Below are 23,218 nucleotides of genomic sequence, written 5' to 3' on the forward strand. Positions count from 1 at the left end.
GATGAGAGAAGGGGATTGATCACGGAGGTGTGAAGACACGAAGTGGAAGGGAGAACACGTCTTTGGGGGTCTCAATGATCTGCAAGGTGCAGGTATTGTTAGACAGGTTTGATTTTTTCGTTCACTTGCCATCATCATCATCATCATCATCATCATCATTATCATCATTATCATCATCATCATCGTCGTCGTCGTCATCGTCATCGTCATCACCACCACCACCACCAACAACAACAACAACAACAACAACAACAACACAACCACCACCATCCGTCACCTGTCTGCTCCTCGTCCGGAGAGAAAGAGAATCTGCTGAGCTCTCACTTTCCCTCGCATCCTCCTCTCCTTCTCTCACCGTTGCGGTTGCTCTGCTCGCCCTCCAACGATGAAGCCAGCCCCTCGCCTCCTCCGAAGGTCGGCAGGCTGTTCATCTTGACTTCCACCACCTTCTTCGGACGAGAGCTCCAGCTCTTGTCCGACGGAGCAGAGGATGACGTGGCAGCTGCCTTCCTTGCCGCAGCAGCGACATTCACTCGGCTCCTGGGCGAGGAGGAGGGATAGTATGAGACGATTCTGCTTCCTTCTCGCTTCCTGTGCGAGTTCGCCTCCTCCTCCTGCAAGATCTCCTTCACCACCTTGGTCATGCCCGGGCTGGTCATGTCCTCCAGGTACTCGTCACGACGCATCCGACTGTCCTCTCCGTCCAGTGCTCTCATCGACTGCAGCGAGGCTAGCAGCTCCTCCGCCCCTGATCGCTGCGACAGCCTGCTGAGGTGCGTCGCCTCCACCTGGACTTTGTCGATGGGCGAGGAGGAGGACCCGAGTAAGTCCCCCTGCTTGACGTAGGCGAGGTTTCGGATGCTCCCCATGCCCGGCCAGGGGTAGAAGGAGATGCAGCTTCTCAGGCCCGTGTCGATTACTTGGCTCGCTCCCCTCACGCTGTTATAAGTGGCGCTCTGTAGACTCGCCCTCTCCTGCTCCTGCTCGATGTGCTGTGAGATCGTCTTCACCCCTGGAAGATCCAGTCTGCTTGCTGAGTCAGAGGAGACAGGAAGACGCGAAAAGAGTGGATGGAGGGTAGGAAGAAAGTATCGTGATCTTGATAACGTGAGAGGGAGGAGAGAAAGTCGATAAGGAGGAAGCCATGGAGCGGGGAGAGGATGGGAGAGGAAGGAAAGAGACGGAGTGACGGCAGAGAGGAAGGGAAGAGAGGGAGAGGCAAATGAAAGAAGGAGAAACATCAGGCTCAGGGAAGGAAGGGGGTTGGGGACACGGTAGGTTGGAGAGTTCGACACCTGGTCCCATCTCGACGAACAGGGTTTGCGTTGGCGAAGATCATGAGGATGTACTTGGAGAGGTTGTCGGTAGAGCAGCGGACGGCGACGAGGGCGAGGAAAGAGCTTGCAGAGATTCCTAGCGTAAGAAGAGAGGATCTGAAGGAAGTTCTGTTCCCGGGAGTCAGACCCACACCATGCAAGAGGACTTCAAGGAGGAGCCAAGCAGGAAGGAGCTGCGAGGAAAGGAGCCACGGGATCTCTTTCAGTTGGATCCCAGCCTGTATGAACTGCTGGCGGAGAATGACAAGCCAGGGGCAGTCGAAACAATTCATGGTCTGTCCTGCCGCTCTCACTCCTCCTTTCTCCTTGTTTTCCTCGTCCTCCACATCCTCCCGCTCTTCCTCAAACTGGCTGAGAGATCCTGCAACTCCTGCATCGCCTTTGCCCTGCTCCAACTTGACTGAGAGCAGCCACTTGCCGACGGTGAAGTGTAACAGCACGGAGGAGGAGGAAAGAGAGTCCTGCCTTGCTGACTGCTGAGCTTCCAGCAATCTGATTCTCCTTCCGCCCAGCATGCAGATCTTGAAAACCTTGTCTCCGCTCTCTGGGTACCACCCGACACAAGAACCGTCCTCGGAGACGGTGACGAGGAGCTGTCTGCCCTGAAGAAGGAGGAAGGAGCAACTTGTACAGGGCCCGAAGTGATGGAGGTCAGTGGATAGGAGAGCAGAGCCCCCGGTAGTCTCCACAGCCTCCTGGACCTCAGCAAGAAACATGGCGTGTCCCATGCACAACAGCCTCTCCGCCTCCTCCTCCTCGTAGAGGACGGGGACGAGGTTCCAGACCTTGCAGGAGGAATCTCTGCTAGCTGTTGCTGCAAGCATCCCATCCTCAGAGAAGTCGATATGCACAACAGCGTCTGTGTGCCCCCTCCACGTCCCTCCCTCCCCCGCCCGTTCCTTGAGGGGCGACGGCAACGGGAAGTTCCGAGGCTGCAGGACGATCTTGCTGAGCAGCGTGTGCCTCATGTAGTCCCAGATCCACACGCCTCCGTCTGCACAGACGCACCCCAACAAGCGCTTTCTCTTCACTGCATGCAGGCAGCACCGCATGCTTGTCACCCGCGCCTCGTGCACCATAGCTGTGGACACGACAAACCTGTCCTTCCCCTGCAGGTCCCAGCATCGAACTCTCTTGTCTGCAGTGGAAACCAGGAGGACATTGTCCGAGACCCCGTACGCAACGCACAAGACAGTCTCCTTGGTCTCAATGACCTGATGCAGCATGAGGCGGCTCCCGCCAAACCGGCTGATCTTGTGAACGATGCAAAAATCTTCGATGTTGGAGCAGGTGACGAGGAACTGGCCGTCTTCCCGGATGGCAATGGAGGATATGCTGCGAAGGTGGTTGCTGTATCGCTGGTACCCCTCTGTACTCTCGTCCAGCCATTCTGCCGCCATGATCAACGTCTCCGCACGGATCTGATTTATGCCCTGCCTGTTAGCGATGATAAGCCTTGAGTTCTTGTGGTCGGGGCAGGAAGCGAGGATCGCATCGTCCAGCCTTGCGGCAGCGGAGATGGAAGTTCTCATGTTCATAGGCCCTCCCCACTAGCAGACGCGTTGAAGTTTCGGAGGACTATGCTCGTACCCCTTACATGTCGATGCGCTATCTCCGTCCATGATCGAGCTTTCCACCTGGCATCGCATCTCGGGAGTCCATCTCCTCTCCGCTCCCCTGCATCATGCCAGCATCGACTCTGCCAGGCATTCCCTCCTCCATCTCAACGCTCGCAGGATCATGTCTCCATATTTTCAGTGTCCCGCATCGGACTCAGAAGAGTCCCGGGCCCTGCCCCGACCGGCCGCAGTGCCACGGTGCTTGACTTTGAATCCGGAGTCCGTAAGTTAAGTTACTTCAGGTAAACTCTCAGTGTTCGGCAATCAGTACGAGGACAACAAGGCGAGTAGAGGAGGCTTGACCCTGACAGGCGGTTCACAGGCTGCCGCGGTCCCGGCAGGTTGGTCAGAATCAGGCTGGTCTGGCACGCCGGGACACTGAGTCAATCAGCACTGCCAGCTGAATCATCAGATAACACGCAGATTGTAGTGGGCCACTGAATCTTGAAAGATTCGAAACAATGGTGCTAATTTATTCACATGAAGGAGGATCATTGCGACGCTACTTGGGCGCTCCGACTATGCAGGAGCCTTGGTGCCATTGCCTGCAGAAAAATTTCGAATGGCCTCCTGGGCAGAAACACGAAAGTCAAGGCTGCACGCAGAAAGGGACTGATGAGAAGAACGAACCTTGATCGCTAGCAACTCATCATGCAGTAACAAGAACTTGGTGTGTGTTTCCATCAATGACACCTAGACAAAAAAATTAGAAAGAAAACATGACTGTGCCGGTGATGATGAGATGATGAGATCTTCTTGAAATCCCAAAGTTTTGGAGCATCAACATCACCTTGAGGTTGTTAAACTTCTCAGTGATCTCTTTACGAAGCGCCTGTTTTGACTTGTCCTTCGACCTACGGATTGTCACAGAGGTGAAATCATGAGCAAACAAAAACCAACTTTGACAGGTCAGCGGCCAAAGTCTCGAATTGTCTTTGCCAGTCATTCAACTTGATGTTTGTTTCTTCATATTTTGCGTACTTGTCTTTGTATCTGTCAGGCAGGTGTGAGCAAACACCGACAGGCAATGGAAGCTTGCGAACCTGGATTTCAATTCCTTCACTTCATCCTCAGAGTTCGCAACAATCGTGGTGGGTGCAAGGATCGAGAGCCGTGCTCGTATCTGTTGGTGGGTTCAACAGTCATTCCGACGAAGAGGCCCGTGATAGGGTTCAGTCATTGTCCCACCAATCGACGGTCGTTCTCGCTGTACTCCGACCACCTGCGAGGACGACTGTCAGCCGCACAACTCATTGGCTGCTGTGAGACGGACCCGTCCACGTCGAGTTTCTTCAGATACTCAAGTTTCAACCTGAAGACAACGATAAATGATCACGTCGTCATCTTCTCAGCAGCAAGAGCGTACCTCCATTTCTTCTCGCCAGACGGCACGCTGACATAGTTGGCAACCTCGCTGCAAATATCTTTGAAAGTGACTTTCCCTGCTATCTCCTCTTCCTTCTTCAAACATCGGCGCTGTCAATTGGCGTCAAAACCTCCCATGTTTGTCAATCAAACACGAAAGAACCTTCAGCTCCTCATGGTCAACATCAGCAATACCAAGAGCATGCATGACCCGTTTGTGGACTTCCTCCTTGTCAACATCGACCTATCCAATCACAAGCACAGTCAACAACAACACTGTCAGGCAAGCAAGGAGGCTCACTTTTGCTACGATTGTAGGGCTCGCTCTGCTAGAGCCTGACTGCTCTGCCTTCCCCACATCATCTACAATCTTTCGCTTCTTTCCGGCACTGCTGCAAGGATCGTGCTTGATTGCAGCTCTGGTCAACACTAATGAGAACATGAAAGATGAAAATGAAAATTCTCACCCTTGTTTCTTGCGCTGTTGCTCCTCTGCATTCGCCCTTTTAAGTTCTTCCTTCTCTGATTCCTTCAGCCCGCGTTCTCTCTGCAAAACAAGCCTGTCCGAGATGCCCAGTCTGTAACAAACCCCGTTGCTGGTTCGGACGCATTCCAACGTCCTCTTCTCTTCCTCTATACTGGGGGTTTGTAGCGTCCATTTGTTATTTCCCAGCTTGAGTATGCTGCGATCTCCTCTCCCCAAGGTAAACACTGCTTCTCCGCTTCCAAATTGAAGCTCCTGGAGAACCTCTTTGTTGAGCTTGACATGGAATATTCTTTTCCCTTGATGAGCAGGATCCGAGGCCAACAGATGATGCGGTTTGGGCTCACCTCCTCCCGACCCTCCTTTCCCTTTCTCTCCGCCTCTGGCTGCCATGGTTTTCAATCAGGTTTGAGATTTGCCTTCTTCCGAAATTCCGATTTGACGCTTCGGATCTGTTCAGCAGGAACCTTTTTGGCGTCAGGGTTCTCGTTTGAAGAGCTCTACTATCAGTCTCGCTCTGCAATATCTGCTTTATATCACACCCTCCCCCCGTGCCTCCGCCGCTTGCACTTACACCTAAACCCTCCCGCACTTCGCAAAGAAACTGACTTGTAATTCTCCCGCCGGAAGTTTGGTCCCACACCTTTCTGTCTGGATCAAGTTGTTCTCCTTCAGTCTCTCAGTGTCACTCCTGCAGTTTCCATCCTCCTCCCCTCCCGCCTGTCCAACAAGCCTTCTCATTCATGGTTCGCCGCGTCGCCGGGGCCATTTCTGTGAACCGTTAGAACTTCCTCTTGGTTGTAACGATAATTACCCTACCGTACAAGATCCATCTCGCCGTGGTGAAATCGAAGGGGTACATCGCCCACTGCCGGTCAAACATGACTCAGCGAGGGTTGCACCTCCGGGCCCGGAGACTCGGGAGCGGCCTGGGCCAGGCCCCCGGGCCGGCACCGTCGGCACCGTCCGGGGCGCCGCCGGCTGTGCACGGGGCGGCGGCCCGGGGGGCCGGGGATCACTCTCAGTGTAAACCAACCATTGAACTGCAACTTGAAGGTCCTCTCCGAGTCCAAGTTGGGTTTCACATCCTAGCATACGGCAAGCAAAAACTGTCACAGTGTCTTGTTGTAACCTCATGAGGTCGATATGATTTCTGCGCCCGTGAATATGCGGCCCGGCCCGGCGGGGACTGCCGCCCGGGACGCCGGTACGGTCACGGCGCCCGGCGGGGTGGCACCCGGGCCGGGGCCGGGCCCCCGGTCACGGGCCGCCAGCCGCGGGCGTACTAGTGACCTGAGTACCGCCGGGCGGCCGCGCCGTCCGGCGCCGCGCCCGGGCCGGGCTAGTCACCGTCGGCGTGCTGTCACCCAACGCGTCTGATGGATCGTATGCGGCAGCCGTGCCAGCCTCAGATAGCGCCGAGTTAACAAAACTCTCCAGGCCATAGTCATCAGCCTGTGTAGCATGTGGGACGAAGCAGGGCCCGGGGGGCCGCCAGGCTTCCTAGCCGACGGTCTTGCCAGGCTAACCGGGCCGGGTCCTCTCATGTCTGGATGCTCGGGTTTCACATCCTAGCATACAGTCTATCTCTCATGTCCGAGTGTCACTCAGTCCTCAATTCTGGTTTTCGTGTGCATTAAACTCGGTCGGGCAGACGGTCTTGAGCAAAAACTGCCGTCCGAAGTTGTTGTAACATGGCAACAGTACAAGTACTAATTTTTAACTTAACTTTGAGTGAAGAACTGAGTAGCTAGATGAAGGCCGGGGCACTGTCTCCGAGTCGGATGCCGGGCCTTTGAAGTTCAGTACAACAATTATTTCAAATATAAAAACAACTTCAATGGTACATCATCATGTACCCACTATTTCAATATCCAATATAGCGGTGGGGGGTACTTGATAGCATCCAAGATGGCTTCTATTTGTATTTCTTAGTGGAGTAGCTTGCGCGCGGGAACGAAGCAACAAAAAAGAACCGAGGGCGGGAAAGTTTGGCCCTTGCTATGCACAGCAGCGCGGTCTGCTTGTCGCTTCCCTAGAAGCCGCCGCTGCTGCCTCCCCCGATTTTCAGGACAGTAGTGATCTTCCTGCTGCTTCTTCTTCCCCCCTCAAGTTTTCTGGCGGGTTTTCTCAGATTGGTCACGCTCGATTCTTTGGAGCGAACGGAGTCCTACCACAGGGCAAGCAGGCAAGAGAAAGGCTGATTGCGCAGTTGACTCTTGCATTTTACCCTGCAAGAGACTTGAATAATATGAATAATATGTTACAGTTCAATCAGATCACTCTCAAAGACGCAATCTCTCAGTTGAAGGCTGCAACAGAGGTGACGATGGAAACGGTTGGTGTGCGATTTTCCAAGCGGGTAAGCACTGGCATTTACAGAGAAGGGCTTTCAAGACTCGATGGTAAACAATGTTTGACGCCACATCACAATGCTTGCTAACAATATGTTTGCAGGGACCGTCACGATTCAGCCGCCATCTGAAGACAGAGTCAGCATTTTCATCTCCCTTGTCGGTGGAAAGCAGGCGTGCCTGAAAGTCTTCAGCACAGGGAAGTTAAGATGTCTCAAATCCGATTTCCAATCATCCAGTGAAGCACAATACTACGCACAGTCTATCATTGATCGAATGGCCAACACCCGAAATTCTGGAATGCCTCCGATCAAACTGCAAGATGCTAAATTTCACGAGAACTACAAAGATTTCACTTGGAGCACCCGACAGACCACAGATATTCGTAAATTGAGCAAAGCTTTGCAGGCTGCAGGCATCAAAGCAGAGAATGATACCTCATTTGGAGACAGCGTGATGGTGGTCATTTCGCCTCCTGGAACAGATCGCCAAATCAAAGGTCAAGTCCTTGCTGATGGAACGATCCGTCTTGCAGGGTGCAGAGGTGATGCTGAATCAGCAGCCAGAGCAGTTGCTCTCTCGCTGAACATGTCGGGGTAAGTCAAACTCCCATTGGATGATGAATCACTTACTTGAGTCTCAGTTGCCTGCAAGGAGGAGCAGTAGATCTGACATCAATCAAATGTGAGGTTTGGCTTACCAAGAGGCACTTTCAAGCCTGCGGTGAAGAGAACGTGATCAACATTGATCGTCTTCATGAGATCCTCAATGATACTCGTCTTCGACGAACAGAGCATACCGTGTTGAATCAATGGATGAAGGCCAAAGGCGAAATTGATTTCGTGCGTCAAGTACAAAAAGTTGGAACTGTGTGCCCCCGTATCGAAGTGAAATTCCTACCGCTTACGATCGATGAATGGGAGGAACAGCGGAGATGCAAGCCTGAACCAGTCTCGATCTCGATTCATCAAAAGGGGGAGGTGCAATTGGCTGGGAATGCTGAATACAAAGTCTTGCAAGCCTTCTGGTATATTTCAGACAAGATTGCAAAAGGAGGAGCCACGTTACTCTTGCCAAACTTATCCAAGAGCCGTGATTCTTCGAATGCATCCAACACAGGCCGAGGATCAAAGAGAAAACTGGAGGTAAATGTGGATGAAATCAAATCAACCGATCTAACATCGATGATTTCAGGTTGCGATTCCACCGGCCAGTGTAGATCAGGTAGGCAAGGCACCAGTGTTGACTTCACCCAAGCCCACTCCAAAGGGGAAGAAAAAGTGTACAGAACCTTGTGCAGGACTGGTGACGCCTGCAACTGTTGCGAAGCACCAACGAATCGAACCTGAAACAATATCCTTGGGAACACCGAACGTTTCTGCAGTCAAGAATGATCTCTTCAAAACCAATTACAAGGCTCATTGCAATATGGATATGATACCTCTCAACCTCAAAGATGAGTTCCCAGAAGTATCATCAAAACCTTTCCCTACAAACGCTACTGAAATTCTTGCACAGTCTGAGAAGTAAGTGATTTTGTGAAGATTGGTATTGTTCTAATTTTCTTTTTAGTGTGTTTCACAATCGCCAGCTCGTCTATCTCTATTTGTTGCAAAACCTCTACAAAGATTCAGACATGGAAAATACTCTGACGAGTGCACATGCTCCTGTCGACGGAGAAATCGAAGTCAACCAGGAACCGTTGAGTCCGACAGACAGACCACCCCTTGATGAAAAGAGCTCTAATGGCAGAGAAACTCCAATATCTCCTACAAAGCTTCCAAGAAGTTTGAAACGATCAAAAGCTGATCCAAATTATGTCCTTCCAGCTTTGAAGTACGGATCGAAGACTCCAGAGGTAACGGAGCGCCTGAACTCCATTGAGCATATCAAGGCGTTCAAAGGACTCAAACCGGAATCTGTTCAAATTCATCCCATCCCATCCTAATGGGGTTATGCCAGTTTGCCTTTGAATGTCAAGACCATGGAACTTGTTGTTCCTGGAGGATTGTTGTATTCCTAGATTTTCTTTAATGACGTTTGGTGTAGTATTTTAAAGGTTGTAAATTATCTCACCTGGCCGTCATTTCATCGAGGTGTTTGTAACGAGTGCTGATCTTAAGAACACTTTCCTCCCTCTGTAGGAACAGCGTTGGGAATGTAGCCGTAGTCCTTGATCTGCAATCCGAGCACAACCACTCCCGCGAGCACTGCAAGAAATGCCAGACCTTCGGCAGCTCCGAGGATGCCGCCAGGACCTGAAAATGATCGTGAGACGGAGCTGATGTAGGTGGGAAGGCAAGTGGGCAGAAGCAGCTTTTAGCTATCTTTCACCTGGAGGGAGACCTTTGCCTGTCTTGACTTTGGTGTACAAGGAGTATGCAACCAGTCCGACGACCCACAGGTAACTCACTCCCTCCAAGGCTCCCAAGGCTCCTCCAGGGCCCGCTGGAAGGCCACAGCCAGTCGTCCTAGGATCCAAGATCAGTGAGAGTATTGATGAAGCAAAGGAAGAGAAAGACATCACTTCAATGTGTACTCGGACCACAGCATCACGGGGACGGCGGCAAGGCTGACTCCACCAAGGATTCCAGCTGTCTTGCTGTCCATCTCTCCCTCCTGAGCTCTTAGCGAGAGCAAGCTGCTACCGAAACTCCTTGAATGTGATGGTTTAGCGAGAGTTAGACTGGTCTGAGACATGCCGTTAGAAAGTGTATGGCACACCATTGGGGGTTGAAACGAGGAAATACCATACAGGTACTAGAAGCGATGGTGGACAGAGACAGAGACAGACAGACAGTCAGACAGACAGACAGACAGACAGACAGACAGACAAACAGACAGACAGACAGACAGACAGACAGACAGACAGACAGACAGACAGACAGACAGACAGAGACAGAGAATTACCTTGGATGAGTGAACCAGAACAGCAGGAGAGACGAATGACTCTGCCACTGCCAGCAGGCTCATGGCACATGCCGCTCCTACAAGCGCCTTGCACACCATTCTTAATTAACCCTTATATCAGATCTAGCTGACTTGCTAGGTGTTGCCAGCCTATAAGAGTTATGTTGCCGCGAATGATGGGAGAGACTGTCACGTCAAGTTCAGTGATGGCCAGTATGGCAGTCTAGACGAAGGGGTGCGGAGCGAAGAGAGAAGAGAGAGAGAAGAGAGAGAGAGAAGAGAGAGAGAAGAGGATGGAGCGAGGATCTTAAGAGAAGACCTGACTCGAGCATCGTGTGTGCTGGATCTACCAGGAGGGCACTAGCGGCAGTCGTTATGGAGCATACGCTCTTCCTCTTGTCGTTCATTGTCTGCTCTGCGCTTCCTTGTACCACTGCATCAAGGACAAGAGGCAACCCGTTGGTCCAACCTGAGGTATGGCAGGATTTCCGTTCCGCATGCCCCGTCAGGTCATGCACAAGGACGCTAGTGCGACAAGGAAAGAAGCTCACGACAGACCTCAGCATGACCGTTCTCAATCGCAATTACGGGCCCTTGGAGTTGAACGTGCGATCGTACAACGGAAACTTTCCTGGTCCAACGCTGTCCTTCGAGGCCGGCCCTGCCCCGACTCTCCCGACGATCCTCAGCGTGACGCTACTGAACAAGCTGGAGAAAACAACGAGCTCGACGACGGTGAAGAACAAGGTCGACGTCAGAGACTCGTTCGGCCTCATGGAGAAGACTATCACCGTTCAACGTGTGCCACAGGATGTGGCAGCCTGTGCTTACGTGGACGTGGGAACAGGAGCAGGCCGTGAGACGATGTATGTACAGAGGGTCGCGTCGACCGGCTCGTTGGACGTTGACAGGGGGACGCTAGGAACAACCCCGAAAGTGCATGAGGTAGGCTCCAGAGTCATCACAAGCAACATGTCGCTGTGCGACTTCCCGAAGCAGGAGAACCACTCCAACTTCTACGTGTATGGCATGGCAAACGTGACTGCGGAGCACGTCAGTTCGCTAGCGGAAGCACAAGGCAACCTGACGACGGACTATTTCTTCGACTTCGCACATCCCCGTGGAACTTTCTTGTATCATCCGATGTGGATGGGATCTGCTGGCCTGCAGTCAGGAGGAGGGATGGCTGGCATGTTGGTAGTGAGAGACTCCGTGGGTGACGCTGAAACAGCTTTCCTCAATCTCCGCGAAGTCCACCTCCTCTTTCAGCAGCTATCGTACCGCAACCCCAGCGACACTGACGTGAACAGGTTCTACGATCACGGCTACCTGCAGGTTTGGTCCCGGAAGATGGATAGTTGACAAGTGCTAAGAGAGCTCTCTGCAGAAGTTCAACTATGATGAGTTGGTGACCAAGTGGAATGTCACCTTCGACGCCAACGCCATCAACGATCCCGAATGGAACGATGCTGTATTAACCAACGGCCAGTTTGTTCCCAGCTTGACCTTACTTGCTGGGCAAGCACGGTATTTCTACAGGGCTTTCCTTGTTTGGTCTTACCTTGGTCATTGTCCAGACGTGTGAGGATGGCAAACGCTTGCCCTGCTTCTGTACTTGAAATCAGCCTCGTCTGCAACTCTCCTTCATGCAGCAAGTGATCCCGTCACGCCTGCTCCTGCGTTTGTATTTGTCACGTTGTCTTACATGGCAACAGCGATGGCTGCACAACTTTTCTCCTCGCCGTTGACTCTCTCTACATCAGAGACGGAAACAGTCCGCGGAAGGTAGGGATTTTGACCTTGACATCCTCTCAGCTTCTCTCGTCAGGTCAAGACGCATCTCAACGGTCAGCGAGTGACTCTCTTCCCCGGGACAAGGGCCGACCTTCTCATCCAGTCGACCTCTGATGCTTCTGTGTCTCTCAGTGATATGGCGGAATGCAGATGCACTACACAAGGGCAGTACGTCCTGAGGAGCCAGGCAGATCCAGCAAACGACCCGTTGCTGGTACTTTGACAGGCATTCATGTTGCAATGGCGATGACGAACGTTGTCAAGGGAACGGGTGCAGTGAGAAAGCAGCAGGACCTTCTGGTTGTCAACATTCAATCTGGTGAGATCCTCGGCTTTTGTTTCCCAACCTCACGCTGACTCGCGCGATAGGAACTGGAGCTGCTGATCCGCTCCCAGCAATCATGCCCGTGATGCCGGATAGGTTCAACGTCAGCCTGGTGGAAGCGAAGGTCTGAGGATTGATCATCAATGTGAGGACTCCATGTCGAGGTGACTTGTTTCTCCTCCTCGTCCTCGTCCTTCAGGTTTCTGCAAGACAACTTGTACTTGTCGGTAGCAGCGGCTCAAGGATTCTTCGAACGGTTCCTCCAACTGACCCAGTCGCGATCACTGAGAGGAATCTTCCATGGTTGACTATGAACGGTCAACTGCTCTCCGGCTCTCTTAGCTCGCTGCTACTAATGTCAGGCCGCGGCAGGCGACGTGCACCATGGAGGTCAAGTCAGACACTGCGTTGTCAAGGACTCGATCCAGGTACTCGTACTCTCGGTCTTCAGTCTAGCATCTAAATTCGTCCTCCCTTTCTGTCTACGCTACTCAAACACTCACCAGGAATGGGAGATCCAAGGAGTCGGCCAGGGATTCTTTACCTTCCACCTCCAGTCCAACTACTTCATGGTGAGATGGACGTGGTAGAGTCTTTCACAGTCTGATACTCTTGCAAGATCCTCTCTAGTCCAGCTGGACAAGACGTGGGGAGCTGGAGGGACACCTACGCCGTCCAAGGAGGCTCTAAGGTTGTCATCCGCTTCAAAGCCACAAACATCAGCGGCAACTTCCTGTTCATGTCCTCCTTCCTCTCCAACGTGGACGTCGGGCAGGCAAGGAGGAGCGACCTGCTCGCTGTGCTGTGAGCTGTAGAGGACGCAGGCCGTGACAGTGGAGGTGCGAGACTCGTGCGATCAGTGCAAGCTGAATGTCAAGACCTTGGTCAACCAAAGTGAGATCGAGGGTGCGAAGTGCGGAGGGCTGACAAGCTTGTCCAGCTGTTGGTGCGCTGGTGCAGAACTACTCGGTGGGGTGTTGGCCCAAGTTCATCACACCTAGTGAGTGAAGCAGTGACGTCAGTCGTGACTGACTGACAAGCGACAGGTGACATAAACGCTGCTCCTCCTCGAGCTTCTTCAATGTTTCTCCTGATGTCAGCAGTCATCGTTGCGTTACAACTATCCTTGTAGCGGAGTCAGTTGATTTCGACCAGTCTTATCGTTTATCCATGTTTCTTCTAGCTTAATGAAATCAGCGTCACACGTATCCCTCAAGACACGCGGCAATAGACATCCCACAACCCTCCTCTCCTCTCAAACTTCATGTCGCTGCCTTTAGTCCATCTTGCGCTTGGCTGCTGCCAGCGCTGCGCGATGGCGCATAATGACCATCGGCACGCCGATAATCAAGCAAGCCACCGCTCCCATGACCATGTAGATCATGTCCTGGGTCGCTGGGTCCAAGGTTGAGATCCATCCGAAAGCTGGTCCAGGAGGTCCGTCGTGATGGTCATGATCAATGTTAAACTCTTGAGCCATCTGCAGACAATACAAGCATCACTAGAAGCGGAGGCAGCTGATGACAGTTTGCTTGTTGTGACGATTTCGGAGATGTAACAGAACGTGAAGATCCAGTGCATTTGAGCAGATGGATGTGAGAAACAATATATTATGTAATTGGGAGGATAGTAAGTGTTTGTCAGATTGCAAGCAGGATGAATACTCGAAGAAGAAAAGGAACTGAGAGCCCTAAAGTGTGGCAGGGAGAAACCATCAGCTTTCCATTAACAAACATTCAAGAAAGGAGACAAACAAGAAGGGGGGATGGGGTTGCGAAGTAGATGCAACGAAGGATCAAAGTGATTGAAGTAGGAGAAGCAGCAAGGCGACAATAGGTACAAGTAAGCATTGAGTAGAAGAGAGTTGAATATGATATATGATTAGGAGTGCAAGGAATGAGATGGACATACAAGGTAATCCAAGGGGGGAAGTTGAATTCACTCATAAAGTTGAAATTCACCGAGGGGGGGGGGGGGGGCACAGTCGAGTGATATAGAACGAGCGTGCAGGGGAAAGGATGCATAAACATCGAAAAGGAAGAGGAAGAGAACTGCTGCTGCTGCTGCTGCTGCTGCTGCTGTTGGGTAAACAGCTATTGGAGCATCGTGAAACGACAAAAGCTGCAGGGGGAATGTGGGGAAGAGGAGGGAGGGGAGCATAATAAGCAGGATAAGAGAGGGAGGAGATGAAGGAGAGAGGAGGATGAAGAGGAGGATGAAGAGGAGGATGAAGAGGAGGATGAAGAGGAGGATGAAGAGGAGGATGAAGAGGAGGATGAAGAGGAGGATGAAGAGGAGGATGAAGAGGAGGATGAAGAGGAGGATGTGTATCGATGGCGGCATTGCGAAAAGGAGCATGCCAAAACGAACCTTCAGGAACTGCATGCTTGCGCTTGTAAAACTTGCACACAGTGGGGTGCACTACAAAAGCAAAGGGGGTAGGTAGGAGAATGGGGGGGGTCCCTCAGCAAATAAATGATTTCACACTATCTTTTGCCTTCTGTTGGCTGAGATGTGATGGGGTAGGGGTGGTAGGATAAGGGGTGATAGTAAGAGTCCCTTTTTCTTTTCTTTTTTTTCAGAACGTTCAAATGTTTTTTAGATCAGAAAGTTGGTTGACCACCCTTACCCCCACCCCCTTCAAGCTTCTGTACCTGACACTTGAACTATTGAGTTGTGTGCCTCCTCTTTCTCAAAGGCATTTTATCATAGTATTGTGCTACCTTTAGGCGCATCCATACTCCATCTCTTTCAAATTAGTACCCTTACCCCACACATTCACCTGAGGCTCCCTTCACTATCCTACATCCCTCCGCCAAAAATACTTGTAAAATTCTACGACCCCCTGGGGGGACGTGACCTCTGGTACACCGGCTTCTGCGGTCCACCTTGGTGACAAGTTGGGGTGGTGGTGTATTTAGGGTGGTGAACGAGAGGGTATGGACCGAGGTAGTACCCACTCACAGCTCATTAGTTGACTCTGATAAGGGGGGTTCAATATCAAGATAGACGAAGGGGATGGGTAGTACCCACCATTGCTGCCTCTACACCGCCATCATCACCCTCATGCATTTTGGTTTTCCGCGCACCCTGGCGCACCATGCAGGGGGTTGAGAAGGTGGCGAGGGATTGAGAAAGGCGGAGAAGAGCACAGAAGGAGGGGGAGGGGGAGGGGGGGGAGGGGGAAAGACTGAAAGACAGCGAGAAAGACACAGATAAATAGATTGAAAATGTAGAGCAGGTATGATGGGAAACGAAGAATGACAGATGTCAGATGCACGAGAAGGAAGCAAAATTCAAACCTGGATACTTACTCGACATGTCCTTGCCCCCAGTGATTCGAAAGCTCGTTCTGATTTACTCCTCTCTCTCTCACTCTTGACGTCTATCTGCAACCATTGACGAGATTCGTTGGACTTCATCGTGCCCATTTTGGAAGGAATGGGTTGCCATAGCTAGGGTCGCATCTAGCCAGAGAATGCAGTTGGTGCAGGAATGAGTTCCACCTTACGCAATAAGATGTGTAATACGCTCAGAAAGTATTATGTCAAACAATGTTAATGCGTGCTCACATACAAGAGGAGCTAGCGCTCAATTTCTTTTTATGTTGACTCTCTTGACTTGCTTTCTTCCAGGCAGCACCTCGCTTTCTTGTCTCGAGCATGAAGGTGAAAAGCATTCAGTTCGAAGAAAGATGCTTATATTTCACAGGTTGTGGTTGTGGGTGGGAATGGCGAGCTTGGGAGCTATCTCTGCCCAGCTCTCTTAGAATCAGGACACCAAGTTGTGTCAGTGAATCTAGATGACAATGAACCGTATACGAAGGAAGATGATCGCTGGAATAAGATAGAGACTCATTTGCTGAGTCGTGATGGCAATACAAGCCAAAAATTCTGCGAGTCGATCATCGGGTTTCAGCCTGATATTTTGATCGATGGTTCTTGTTTTGAACTCGCGCAATGCAAGGAGCTTGTGGATTCGATCAAAGGCACGAATATCAAACAATACATTCATATTGGGACCATTCATGCATATGGAACAGATGCTTTGAGACCATGGACTGAAGATGGTGGAAGGGGGTCTGTCCACAGTGTTTTTGGTTTTGAGCAAAAGATGATGGAAGAATACATAATCAGGGAGCATCAAAAGTCCAATTTTCCTGCAACAGTCCTTCTTCTCTCAGATTTGGTGGGCAAAGGTTGGTGTCCGATCAATTGTCAAGGGTTGTACGATCCTATTGTCTTCAAAGCGATGAAGACCGGAGGATGGATCATGATTCCCTCTCAGGTTAGTGTGGTTCAGTTTTGTCGTGTTGAAGATGCTGTTGAAGCTGTCGAAGCTTGCATTTCAAAGTTTGATAGCGTCTTGGGTCAGACATTCAATATCACAACACAACCGATCTCTGTCTTGCAGTATGCAGTTGATACATCGAAGACAGCTTTTGATAGAGATCCAGACTTGCGGCAGAGAAAGTGGATGGATATGTCTTACGCACTCGACAAGTCAACGCTGGCACTTCCAGAACTGTGGGTAGCTCCAGAGGCTTGTGACAACATCTATCGCAGAAATTTCGCATCGAATCAGAAAGCGACGGAGATATTAGGTATCAACTTTCGTGGACCCATACAAACCATTGTGCCAGTGGCGAGATGGATTGCGGACACCGAAGAGGTTGTTTCTCGGCCGAGACGACCCAATGTAAGCAAATTCTTGGGCACTGGAAGAGAAGAATTCGTTGCTAGCGAGAAATTTCAAGGAAAACGAGACTGTTACATCTACAAGGATGGTCGACATGGCAAAGGATATTATATTGATTTTGGTCCATTCGTGGAGTGGCAGAGCATGACATGGAGGAGACTTCGAGAACAGCAAGTGAAAATGGGAATGGATTCCGAACATATCACATGGTGGGAGGTTTTCAAATATTTCGTTCTTCCTATCATGTTCTGGATCACTCTTTTCCTCGTCTCGACTTTATTCTTCGAAGGTTTCCAGGTTGATGTTTTACCGATAATTTTCGAGCTGAATTGCTAGCAGGGAATGCTTGTCTACATGTCCTGGGCAAGTAATATGTTCTCGTCGGTGCCTAGAGAGCCTCCTCGACCATTCACTTCCAATATAATCTTAAATACTTCGGACTACGCTGAGCTGGCAGTCTGGCACAATCTGCTTCCCATGCGTGGCTACTTAGCAAATTACACCAAGGAAGAATCTCAAATGGCTGCCAAACATTGCCGAACTCTGCTTTATTTCCATGGAAATGCAGAGAACAGGAATAAGCAGGTGTGCTTCAATGCAAATTGTTTCTCTCAAATCTGAAATGCTCCAGGCATGGAAGCTTGCCTGGTACGCGAAGAAGACTGGAGCGAATGTCGTGACCTTCGACTATCGGGGATTTGGTGACAGTCTTTGCCCAAAAGTTCCATTTGCAGTTTGTCCCACCGAGGTTGGAAATGGCCTGTGCTGAGATTTTGAAACGTGCTAAGCTTTGGTGCAGTCTGGAATTTATGAAGATGCGTACAGTGTCTTCGAATTCCTCACGTCTTCCCCTGAAAGCCAAAAACGAGGACTGGGAATCGATCCGCGGTAAGCACAGCCTCTTTGCCTTTAGGAATGAATGGGAAATGTGCCCAGCTGTATTGTTTTTCATGGACATAGTTTTGGCTCTGCGGTAGCCACGCGCTTAGCCGCATTTCTGACTTCCAAGGGCAAGGCGCCAGGTGGAAGGTAGCGGATGAATGGTATCGAGTACTGAAATTCCTTTACTGGATCAGGTGGCCTGATCTTGGAATCGCCATTCACAGAAGTTCTTGATGTAAGCATGGAATCTTCCATGTCGCCTTTTTCCTACCTCCCATCAACTTTCAACGAGCTCTTCAAACCCCTCTTGAAGAGCAAGCTTAAGCACAAGTTCCAGCAGGTAGTCTGAATTGCTCTTGACTTCTCCATTCGTATAATGATGAATTTGGACAGGTGAAATTCATCAAGAATGTCTCTTCACCTGTGCTCTTTCTCCATGGAGAAAAGGACAAAATTGTTCCTGTCACCATGTCTTCCAAGCTATACAAGGTCTCATAATCTATTTAACTCTGTTTCTTGTGTTCATGGTTGATTTTTCTTCATCTTTCATGCATCCGATCTTCAACTGACTTGTGAGGGTGTTCAGGTCCGAGAGAGTGAACAGACTTTATGTACCGAGTCGGAACTCCCTTGCTCGGACTTGCTGATGCTCCCAACGGCTGATCACGACTCAGTCATGAAGGGTCTGGACGCACAGGTAGGGGTAAACTTTATTATTTTATTGGCCAACTGAATCGCACACCAGGGAAAGGTTTTGGATTTTGTATCGAAGGTGTGGAAGAACAAGAGGAGAAGGAAGTAACTACTAAGGTCAAGTTGGCAACACGGGACTGGGCCTCCGGACTCATCGTCGGCGCCGGTGGCAACAAGTTTACTATCATGTATAAAGAACCGAAAACCGTCACGTCGCGGTGGCGGCACTGCCGCGGATCACGCTGAGCCTCTCAGGCCACTCCGAGTCCCCGGCCCGGCCCAGTGCCAGTGGCGGAACTTGACCGGGGACGACTCCGACGAGCCCCGCCCGGCCGGGAGTCACGGCGGGCGTGACTGGCCACCTTCCGGCCGGCCGGCGCCGGGCCGCGGGAATTCATTATAAGGGTGTTGACTAAGCAAGAACTGAACGTTTATAGTCAATATATTTCCCAACGGAAACGGATAGTCTGCGCACAATTTCATGTAGTCTGACAATTTTGGAAATTGATTTGTAACGTTGAAAATTTGGAATATCATATGAAATATGCTCACCATCACAATTACAAAAGCAACACTGAAGTACCCTCACAGGAACATACTGGACCTCCGAAATGCCGCCCAAGAAGAATGAACCCCCTCCGCCCGCGGTGAGACGCCACCATGCGCTACTCCATCCTCCTCTGTGCCCTCCTCATTCCATCTCTTTTCCTTCGTCCCTCTTTTCCTCTCTGCTTCTCCTCCTCCTGTTGTCACTCCCGATATTCAACTCAAAGATCCCTCGATGACTGTCTTCATGCGCTTTCTCCCGAATCAAATCTGATAGCGATCATGCTCTACAGGCAGCGGAACCTGAAGAAACCGAGGAGAAGTTTGGAGTGTGGGAGGGAGAGAAGGACAAAAACCAGCTTCCCCACGGAAAGGGAAAAGCAACGTATCCCAACGGAGACACGTTCGAGGGAACTATCGAACACAATCAACGGGAGAAGGAGGGTGTCTACACGTGGAAGCACGTGGAAGGAGCCAAGTGCGTCGCAGTGTACAAGGGCAGCTACGAGTCCAATCTCAAGCATGGCAATGGCACTATGACGTACCCTGACGGCGGAGTCTACGAGGGCTCCTGGGATCATGGCCTCAGGCAAGGGCAGGGAACCTTCAAGTATCCCAACGGCGACTCGTATGTTGGTAGCTGGTCGCAGGGGAAGAAGTCAGGGCAGGGAATCTACTTCTCGTTCGCGGGATCATGCTGGTACTCAGGGGTGTGGAAGGATGGGAACTTTCAGGAAGGAGAATGGCTGGTATTATTTCGCTTTATTTCTTGTTTTCCACATCATAAACTCTCCTGTGTACAGTTCAAGGACAGGAGCAAGTACATCGGAGCCTTCCGGGATGGCAAGCCAGCTCCTGGAGAGGGCGTCTTTGTCTTTCCTAACGGAAACAGGCTCAAGGGACAGTGGGTATGTTCCTGTGCACCATAACGACGACATTGAGTTTTGGTGGCAGATCGAAGAGCATGTGGAGGGTTCTGAGGATCCGCCTAAGCTCTACTGGTGAGTCCTTGCGAACTTTTGGTAACTTCACAAAGTTTCTTGCCCCTGACAAGCCTTTAGGGTTGGAGGAGAACTGGAAGTTCAGTCCACATGATGCGCCTCTCGATTGCTTCTTCTTATGGACCGTGAGGAGGAAGCGATCAGATCAGATCTTGAAGAAGAGGTTGTAAATTAAAGGATAAGCTGATCTCTCCCTCGCTCTGTCCTCACAGCGTCATTCCACCCCCGATGGTTCGCAGCTCCAGATAGAAGACAAGGGGCGAGTTGGGAGGGATCGGCCCTGATCCTCTCTCGCCGTATGCGAGCTTGGGAGGGATCAAAACGACTCTCTTCCCCCCTGTCTTCATCCCCAGAAGCGCTTCCTCGAAGCCGGGGATCAGTGAGCCTCTGCCAAGCCTGAACGCGACTGGAGGTCCGTCGGGCGTGATGAGTGAGAAAGGGAAGAGGGCAGGGCGGTAAGACGAGTCGAAGAGCGAACCATCCAGAAGGTACCTGCGGCCAACGATCAACGAGCAGCCCGGGAGAGAAGAACATCATGATGCACCACAAGGAGCTTAACAAGTAACAGAAATGCATGGCTTCAATGCGACAGTCTCACCCGGCATAGTGAGCCCTGACTGTGTCTTCTGGGGAGGGGGACGATCCTTCGCCTACCACCACATCCTTGTACTTGATCCCTGAAGCAGAGACCTGCAGGATGCGATCAAAAGAGCCAAATCCAAAAATCCTGAATACCTTAAAATCAGCAAATTCTTCCTCTTTGAACTTGCCGTCATGTTGTGGCCACGACGAGCTGAAAGCATCTTGAGCTAAGGCAGGAGAGATCGGTGCTGCAAGGGCTCCTGTGGTCACGGCCAGGGAAAGCTGGAGCAGCTCCCTTCTCGACGTTCCCTCAGTCATGCCCGACGAGCACCTAAGACCGAGCAACGCTCGCTGTTGAGTAGTCTGGAGTGCAGAGGAAGCAGGATGAGTCGAACTAGTTCGGCTCTGACCTAGAGCAGGCGAGGTGAAGCGAGGGGAGCAGGTGAAGGCCTCACATGCCACCATTGTGGCGGCCAGCGCACACACAGTCCTAGCAAGCAGCATGGCTCGAAAATCCAAAAATCCACTGGGCAAGCCCTTTTACTCAAAGTTAAGTGAAAAATCAGTACGTGGACAATCAAGAGGAAGCTAGGCCGGGCTACCTTCGGCCCGGACTCTCACTGCGAGTCACAAAGGTCACGGTTGATCAAAGAAGCCTGAGACACCCGGAGGTTGCTCAACGGCGTAACCGTTAGTTAAAGTTGACTTGAAGCCCAAGCCAGTGGTGAAGAGATCGGAACGGACGGATAAAGAAACAATTGTGATGTATGTACAATAGATACACAAAACTTTCCGCCGAATCGGATGAGGCAAAGCGCAACTTTCATCACACACTCGGTGCGCCGCTCTCAGGCCGCAGGCCGCCCGCTCGGCGGCGCCCGATCTCCCGGGGAGACTCTGAGACTCAGGCTTTGACTCTCTGAAGCCTCCGAAGATCCGAAATTTACAAGTTGAAGGTCTCGACGTGACAATCAAATCCATGAAGCCTGCAAGTAACTCGGTGAGGTGGCCCGCAGCGAGAGGGAGATGACTCGATTCAGACCTTGAACGGGAGGAAGCCGACGAGACGAGCGAGACAGGCCCGCAGACCAGCGTCTGCAGAAGAACATCGACTAGTGAGCACAAGTGACAGCAAAGGAGAGACAGTCAGGGAGAGACTGTAACAGTGCTTCCAGGGTAGGAGGAGTAGAAGGACAAGCTCGATGAGGGGCCGCGAGCTTACCGCCACGTCAGTTCCTCTCGTGTCCCGCGCGATGGTGTTGAAGATGCGATCCATGTCAGGCCTGCATGTTGCTGGTGAGAGAGCGACGTTAGGACAGCAGCTCCTCCTACCTCTCCTTCTTAAAGGGCATCGATGACGAGGCCATACTCCTCCCCTGTCAGCCGTATCAGGCGACTCGCTGCACGTGCAGGTCCTTCACCTGTCTGTTGTCCCTGGTGACAAACAGCTGGACCTTCATAGAAAAGCCGCTGGAGCCGCTGGAGAATCGCGTGAGACACGTTGGAGGGCAATAAGGCTTGTGACCTCGTGACCATAGAGGCGGAGAAGCATCGCAGGAGAAGTGCCTGCAGTCCACCCCTCAGCCTTCCTCTCTGTCACTTCCTCTCCTCCCGTCACCTCAAACCACATGAGCTGGTCATAGCTCTGTACAGTCCAAACAAGCCAGATTCTCCTACAAAGTAGCGTCAGGAGGAGAAAGAGGCGAAGGAGCAAGATAAAAACGAGGAGGAAGAGGAGGAAGAGCAAGCGAACGAAAAGGAGGAGGAGGAGGAACTCGGTATACCGCAGGTGAGGCAGGAGATTGGTACGCCTCTCTGAGTCAAGGGCCATTTCCTGAGAAGAGTTGAGGGGTGAAAGAGGAAGGGAAGGGATGGAACACCAGTAGAGGTGCCATAGGAGTGAAGCCAACGCCACCGGCGATGAGGACGAGCTACGAGAAAGCATGAGAGGACAGGACGAGCGAGACAGCGAGCATGCAGCTTTCACGTACATCCGGGTACTCTTCCAGCTTCACACTCATGTGACCTGAGAGTAAGGGTGGCTCAGAACTAGACTCAGGGCAGGAGGATGAGGGTACCGTAAGGTCCTTCCAGGCGCACGCGCAAGTCGGAACCCTGACCGTAATGCTTCAGACTCAGCGGAGATGTAGAGGAGGCTGACCTTCTCTTGCGCCGCAAGACGAAGACGATCCGTCCAGGTATTCTCCCCCATGTTCTGCAAAGATAAAGAATGAGGCAAGTGTGTCAGAGACAGCCCATAGCGTCTTTACCTTGATGTGCAGCGTGATGCCCATCGGAAGCTGTGGCCGGCCATTATGACAAGTCGCCTCTCACGTTGTATCATAATCTTACCTCTCCGCTGTGCGATATCGACGACTGCAGAGAACAAGCATGTCAAAACAAGTTGCAAGTCAAAGAGGTACACGAAGATTTGTATTACATCGGTGCTGGCTTGCATCTCGATGTCTTTGTCTGTGTCGTATACGAAGCTACAAGCCCTCTGTCAGAATGCTTGCTGCCCTCCATGACTCGGCATACCCCGACACTGAGAACGGATGCCAGATGGTTGGGTCACCTTAAGCAGGCAGTAAGATGTGGCCGTCGAGATATGAGAACAAGAGACGCACA

The 23,218-nt window shown here is 51.5% G+C and overlaps 9 protein-coding genes across 9 annotated transcripts; 3 read left to right on the forward strand and 6 right to left on the reverse strand.

Moving 5' to 3' along the window:
* Window positions 1-320: 320 nt before the first annotated feature.
* Window positions 321-2,869, reverse strand: GUITHDRAFT_141632 (hypothetical protein; the record flags this gene model as incomplete). Its single annotated transcript, XM_005828802.1, has 2 exons — window positions 321-1,026; window positions 1,296-2,869. 2 exons carry the CDS (start codon window positions 2,867-2,869, stop codon window positions 321-323), a joined length of 2,280 nt encoding a protein of 759 aa, XP_005828859.1.
* A 606-nt stretch (window positions 2,870-3,475) lies between these two features.
* Window positions 3,476-5,198, reverse strand: GUITHDRAFT_112022 (hypothetical protein; the record flags this gene model as incomplete). Its single annotated transcript, XM_005828803.1, has 11 exons — window positions 3,476-3,526; window positions 3,587-3,649; window positions 3,747-3,810; window positions 3,863-3,949; window positions 4,000-4,079; window positions 4,145-4,178; window positions 4,230-4,268; window positions 4,323-4,432; window positions 4,485-4,565; window positions 4,623-4,740; window positions 4,789-5,198. 11 exons carry the CDS (start codon window positions 5,196-5,198, stop codon window positions 3,476-3,478), a joined length of 1,137 nt encoding a protein of 378 aa, XP_005828860.1.
* A 1,858-nt stretch (window positions 5,199-7,056) lies between these two features.
* Window positions 7,057-9,107, forward strand: GUITHDRAFT_141634 (hypothetical protein; the record flags this gene model as incomplete). Its single annotated transcript, XM_005828804.1, has 6 exons — window positions 7,057-7,210; window positions 7,263-7,658; window positions 7,695-7,755; window positions 7,803-8,304; window positions 8,354-8,685; window positions 8,732-9,107. 6 exons carry the CDS (start codon window positions 7,057-7,059, stop codon window positions 9,105-9,107), a joined length of 1,821 nt encoding a protein of 606 aa, XP_005828861.1.
* A 70-nt stretch (window positions 9,108-9,177) lies between these two features.
* GUITHDRAFT_159869 (hypothetical protein) lies at window positions 9,178-9,712 on the reverse strand (the record flags this gene model as incomplete). Its single annotated transcript, XM_005828805.1, has 3 exons — window positions 9,178-9,417; window positions 9,494-9,630; window positions 9,687-9,712. 3 exons carry the CDS (start codon window positions 9,710-9,712, stop codon window positions 9,278-9,280), a joined length of 303 nt encoding a protein of 100 aa, XP_005828862.1. The 3' UTR covers window positions 9,178-9,277.
* Window positions 9,713-10,633: 921 nt separating this feature from the next.
* Window positions 10,634-12,996, forward strand: GUITHDRAFT_141636 (hypothetical protein; the record flags this gene model as incomplete). The annotated part of the gene is made up of 11 exons (XM_005828806.1): window positions 10,634-11,404; window positions 11,457-11,596; window positions 11,785-11,854; window positions 11,885-11,916; window positions 12,014-12,077; window positions 12,128-12,182; window positions 12,233-12,312; window positions 12,388-12,505; window positions 12,561-12,616; window positions 12,695-12,760; window positions 12,808-12,996. 11 exons carry the CDS (start codon window positions 10,634-10,636, stop codon window positions 12,994-12,996), a joined length of 1,641 nt encoding a protein of 546 aa, XP_005828863.1.
* Window positions 12,997-13,464: 468 nt separating this feature from the next.
* GUITHDRAFT_112026 (hypothetical protein) lies at window positions 13,465-13,668 on the reverse strand (the record flags this gene model as incomplete). Its single annotated transcript, XM_005828807.1, has 1 exon — window positions 13,465-13,668. The coding sequence occupies one exon, from the start codon at window positions 13,666-13,668 to the stop codon at window positions 13,465-13,467; it is 204 nt and encodes a 67-aa protein (XP_005828864.1).
* Window positions 13,669-19,058: 5,390 nt separating this feature from the next.
* Window positions 19,059-20,202, forward strand: GUITHDRAFT_95857 (hypothetical protein). The gene is made up of 5 exons (XM_005828808.1): window positions 19,059-19,108; window positions 19,301-19,756; window positions 19,811-19,915; window positions 19,962-20,008; window positions 20,069-20,202. The coding sequence occupies exons 1-5, from the start codon at window positions 19,073-19,075 to the stop codon at window positions 20,100-20,102; spliced, it is 678 nt and encodes a 225-aa protein (XP_005828865.1). The 5' UTR covers window positions 19,059-19,072; the 3' UTR covers window positions 20,103-20,202.
* Window positions 20,203-20,214: 12 nt separating this feature from the next.
* On the reverse strand, window positions 20,215-20,908 carry GUITHDRAFT_74413 (FKBP-type peptidyl-prolyl cis-trans isomerase; the record flags this gene model as incomplete). Its single annotated transcript, XM_005828809.1, has 2 exons — window positions 20,215-20,500; window positions 20,607-20,908. 2 exons carry the CDS (start codon window positions 20,906-20,908, stop codon window positions 20,215-20,217), a joined length of 588 nt encoding a protein of 195 aa, XP_005828866.1.
* Window positions 20,909-21,338: 430 nt separating this feature from the next.
* On the reverse strand, window positions 21,339-22,884 carry GUITHDRAFT_153678 (hypothetical protein). The gene is made up of 13 exons (XM_005828810.1): window positions 22,862-22,884; window positions 22,752-22,807; window positions 22,669-22,705; window positions 22,582-22,616; window positions 22,471-22,521; window positions 22,375-22,424; window positions 22,209-22,263; window positions 22,116-22,156; window positions 22,012-22,069; window positions 21,923-21,966; window positions 21,813-21,873; window positions 21,633-21,685; window positions 21,339-21,576 (listed from the first exon to the last, which is right to left on the reverse strand). The coding sequence occupies exons 2-13, from the start codon at window positions 22,800-22,802 to the stop codon at window positions 21,534-21,536; spliced, it is 579 nt and encodes a 192-aa protein (XP_005828867.1). The 5' UTR covers window positions 22,803-22,807; window positions 22,862-22,884; the 3' UTR covers window positions 21,339-21,533.
* Between the last annotated feature and the right edge of the window lie 334 nt (window positions 22,885-23,218).

This window comes from Guillardia theta, assembly GCF_000315625.1.
Source record: "Guillardia theta CCMP2712 unplaced genomic scaffold GUITHscaffold_56, whole genome shotgun sequence".
Taxonomy (NCBI): Eukaryota; class Cryptophyceae; order Pyrenomonadales; family Geminigeraceae; genus Guillardia; species Guillardia theta.